General features: G+C 35.5%; 1 protein-coding gene across 2 annotated transcripts; it reads right to left on the bottom strand.

The window, feature by feature from the left end:
• Nucleotides 1-275: 275 nt before the first annotated feature.
• Nucleotides 276-3,346, bottom strand: LOC103501430 (syntaxin-31). Of its 2 annotated transcripts, none has more exons than XM_008465002.3 (6): nt 2,960-3,346; nt 2,044-2,294; nt 1,784-1,923; nt 1,638-1,676; nt 900-1,103; nt 276-686 (listed from the first exon to the last, which is right to left on the bottom strand). In XM_008465002.3, the coding sequence occupies exons 1-6, from the start codon at nt 3,183-3,185 to the stop codon at nt 530-532; spliced, it is 1,017 nt and encodes a 338-aa protein (XP_008463224.2). In that variant the 5' UTR covers nt 3,186-3,346; the 3' UTR covers nt 276-529. The 2 variants fall into 2 exon arrangements, with proteins under 2 accessions (XP_008463224.2, XP_050946481.1); XM_051090524.1 differs by having other exon boundaries at nt 276-709; nt 2,960-3,345.
• Between the last annotated feature and the right edge of the window lie 1,094 nt (nt 3,347-4,440).

The following is a 4,440-nucleotide window of genomic DNA, read 5'->3' as shown; positions in this document are numbered from 1 at the left end:
CTACCAAACCCGGTTTAAATTTGCAATCTTTGTATCTCGAGAACATTTTAGTTCATGCGCCATATATTATCTAAATCTATCAGGAAAGATGAGTGGTCTAAGATCAATTGAACACTTTCGACTTCTCAAGAATTTCATTTCCTTGCATTGTTCAGCATGTAAGCAGAGATTGCATTGCTTTAGAATATGCATGCCTCAGAATTATGTTTCTCAAAATAGCAAACACGATTCTAACATAGTAGAGCAAGGAGAATTCAAATTTAATGAATTTGAGATTCCCAAAATACAGTATATATTCTTCTTTCTATAACAATATAAGCAATTTGTTGCATTCGTGTGCATGGTAAAACTTAATGTAACCCCAAAATGAAAAGGAAGATCCATGAATCTACAGAGGGAGAGGGGGAGGGGGAGGGGCAACTTACAGCAATATCAGGCCCGTGATAAGTGTAAACAACCGATGAACATCAAGAAAGCCACACAACATCGTCAGCAAAAAATTTAAAAGTAATGTTTGGGGGCTGGAAGTTTATGCCAAGAAAATAAAGACCATCAAGAAAATAATTAAAATGGCAAATATTTTTATGAGAAGCCATCTATTTGATGATATCTGGCTAAGATGCCTTAAAAGAGCACTCCGAGCGCCATCTACATTTGCCAATGATTCGTCCATATGGTCATCAATCCTGATGATGAACCAGTAACCAAACTTAATTCAGAAGATGGAAGTTTCAGTTAGGCTTTGCAAGTACAATTTGAAGAATAGCATAAGAACGAGAAGTAGTTGATGATGTGAATAAGGTAAAGGGTGTTGAGTACAAAGATTGAAACCCAAGCAAGCAGAGAAATGTTAATTTTCTGTTTTCTTAACAAGAAACAGCTTGGCAAGGACATATTACCTGATAGCAAGTTCTCCTTGATGAGCAACCATCGTGGCAAGATGTGAAAAAATTCCACTGAGTTCTGATATGGTGGATTCCACATTATGGAGAGCAATTGCACGACTTTGTGAATAATTTTCCTGCCTAGGAACCACCTGCTGTAACATCGACATCTCCATTTGCTGTGATGGGGTGTTCATGTTCTCCACAGCTAACCTTCGTCTGACTTAACAAGGCACAACACAAATAGTTATGGACAAGCAGATGAGTTATTGTACCATTTTAATTATAAAAATTAACTAAGAAACCATATCCAGTATTCAAAAAGCAACTAACCAACAGGATTAACAAAGTTTAAAAGGTTAAGAATGACGTTCATGAAAAATGGCATCAACATGTAGCAAAAAGTATTTAAAGATCATGTCTATGATTGGTATGTAGATTAAGATAGCAAGCATATCTGGACACAATAGCATGATGGAATCCCTTGCCTCCATTATATTGGTGAAGAAGCCAATTACGAAACTTTCTTAAAAGTCACTAGGAAGCATCATGTATAAATAAAAAGAACACCAACTTAATGGATATATGACTGTGAAATACCATTTCCAACCATGTATGAGTTTCCCATGTACAAGCAAAGCCAAACAGATAAAATATCTGACTCTCCTTAGACTTCTATCCTTCAGAAGCACAACTTTTCATCTCTTCAAGAAAGAAAAGAACACAGGGCATTGCTATTAGCATGAAACAAACCTCAATTGACCCCCAACTTGAGCTCCATTTGATGACAACCTGATAAGAAGAAAAGTCGAAAGCAACTAAGTTATCAGGAAAAAAGAAAATTGTCCTCTCTTTAGGACTAGAATCAATATTTGCATGCCACTCAAATGAATACTCACAGTGATGATTGAGCACTTCCAGATGTATTGCTTGACCAAGGTGGAGGTTGAGTTACAGCTTTGGCTTGATTTTGAAAAGGACTTTCCCTAGATGCATTTGCAGAAAATATTTGCCTCCGGCTCTCATTGGCCTTGATATTCTGTTATTAAAAATCGTAATTAGAACTTAGACAACTAAGTTTAAATATTTACGAAGCCAAAGTTGAGCAACTGCAGGATATGTTATATTGATATGTTATACTGATGTGTTTCAGACAGACCTCTGTTCTCGTGGTTAGCACATCTTGTAGCTGTTTTGTAGCACCCATAAGTCTGCTCTTCAGGTCATCACAGACAGCTGTTGAATGAACCACTCTATCCTCTGAATAAGTCCCCTCTGTTGTCTCCATGTTATGGATGGTTTGCAAGTCTGTGATAGCTACATTTAAGGATGTAATATCATTCTTAATCAAAGCAGTCATTTCCTGTATTTCCCTGATTGGGTCATCAAACATTGATGATCTTTTCGCCACTGCAAAATTCAGAAGGACAAGAAAAAGGCCCTCGTCAGTTGCAAGTACTTCTTAGCAAGGAAACACTGATTAATTCAACCAGTACACTTCAACTAAATAATAGGAAGAGGCAAAACTCAAAAGATATGTGAAAATCAGTGTAATGTGGAGTTTTATTCCCTTTTTTTAATACATAAATTAGTTATTGCAGTAATGAGTTGTACGGACGGTATTCCCATTAGAAAATCAAATTACAAAACATTTGCTGATTCAAAGCTTTGTCCTCCTGATTTCTAAATAAACTAATGGTTTAATACATTCATTGGTACATGTACATTCATTGCAATGCATAGATAACTACCATTAATTAACTACATGTATCTAAGCGTTTCATGTAACCAGTTTTCGTTTGCAGTATCTTGCTCAGAAAACAAAATCAAAATTGCAAAGAAATCGAGTTTAGATATTCATAATAGACAGCAGGATGCAGATTTCCAAACTTACAAAAAATATACCACCACTAATGGAGGATCATCAAGTATTGAAACAATTTCACAAAAACCCAATTGCTAAATCACACAAAATTCAACCCGAAAAAGCATCCATACTTGAACCAATTAATACACGCAGCTAAAGGGAGTAAAATAGAATAATAGCTTTGAGAAGGGTAACGAAAAATGCATACACTGAGCGAGCCTCACGATCTTCTGAGAGGTATCTTGGATTCCTAATCCGATACGGGAGGCCTTTTTGCTGAATTCTGATCGTGCAAAGGCCGGTGATCCGGAGGGTATAGACGCCGATGGTTCATTTTGAGTTTGATTGATGGCGGATGTGGCTCCGCCAATCTTCTTCAGCGTCTCCAATAGTGAACGAAATTCCGACGTCCGATCACGATAGACGGAACCCATTTGCCGCTGGTGGTGGTGGTGGTGGTGAAGAAGAAAAATCAAGGCATTGGATTGAAATTGAAGATGGTTGGTTGGTTAGACGTAGCTGTCGTAAGTAACACATCAGACACCATGATCGGTGCTGCTTTGGACCTCTGCTGGGCAACGACGACGATGAGTGAAGGTAATGGGCTTGGCCAGATCCGTCAATCATTACTGGGCCTATATTATTTGGGTTCTTGCCCGTTAGGGAAATTGGAATAAATGGCAAATTTTTTAGGCACCTTAATTATGGCAAAAATCGTGCATAATTAAGAGGGGATCGAGAGAAGAGTTGATTTATGGTAGGGTTAGTGTTATGATAATTTGATAGTATGCATTTGGAAGAAGGATTATAATAATAGTGTTATAATATATTTTTTATTTTATTTCACTTGATATTTCAATCAAAGTTTAACTAGAAAATCAGCTTGTCAATTCATTATTGGTGTAAGACTCACTCTATGTTAGAATTTAGCACTTCTTAGAACAATGAAATTAAATAAATCAATCCAAGAACAAAAAGTTCATTCAGGAAAGCCGTCAATTCGGAGGACGGGCTCATCCAATATAGATCCAATACACAAAATTTATAAGGGTCTTTTCAAAAATATAAAAAAGCGGCAAAATATTTACACTCTATAGAACAATTCCAAAAACAGAAAAAAGTTCAGAGGCTCACCGTATAAAAATACCAAAAATGTCCCGTCAACCACGCCGTCAATAACGCGCGCGTAATATATTTGCGATCGTTTAGATTTAGTTATTGTTTGATACTCGATCGTTTAGATATGGATACAATTTATCTTTTCAATTCCATCGTTTAACTTTGTTACACGGTCGTTTATATTTGGGGATCCAAATCTAAATGATTTTTTTAAAAGAATTTGGTACATGATTTTTTAATTCTTTTGATACACGATCGTCTAGATTTCTTTACACGATCGTTTAGATTTATTTACACGATCGTTTACATTTGACTACTCCAATCCAAATGAATTTTTTTCAAGATTTTTTTTAAACGATCTTTTATTTTTTTACAAGATCATTTACTTTTTTAAACGATCGTTTATATTTGGCTACTACAATCTAAATAATTTTTTTTCAAGATTCTTTATATACAATCTTTTTTTTACACGATCGTTTACATTTGGCTACTCAAATCTAAATGATTTTTTTCAATATTCTTTATACAATTTTTGCTATTTTGTTATACACAGTCGTTTACATTTGGTTA

Source organism: Cucumis melo, chromosome 10 (genome assembly GCF_025177605.1).
Source record: "Cucumis melo cultivar AY chromosome 10, USDA_Cmelo_AY_1.0, whole genome shotgun sequence".
NCBI lineage: Eukaryota > Viridiplantae > Streptophyta > Magnoliopsida > Cucurbitales > Cucurbitaceae > Cucumis > Cucumis melo.
This window is presented reverse-complemented; position numbering and strand designations above follow the sequence as displayed.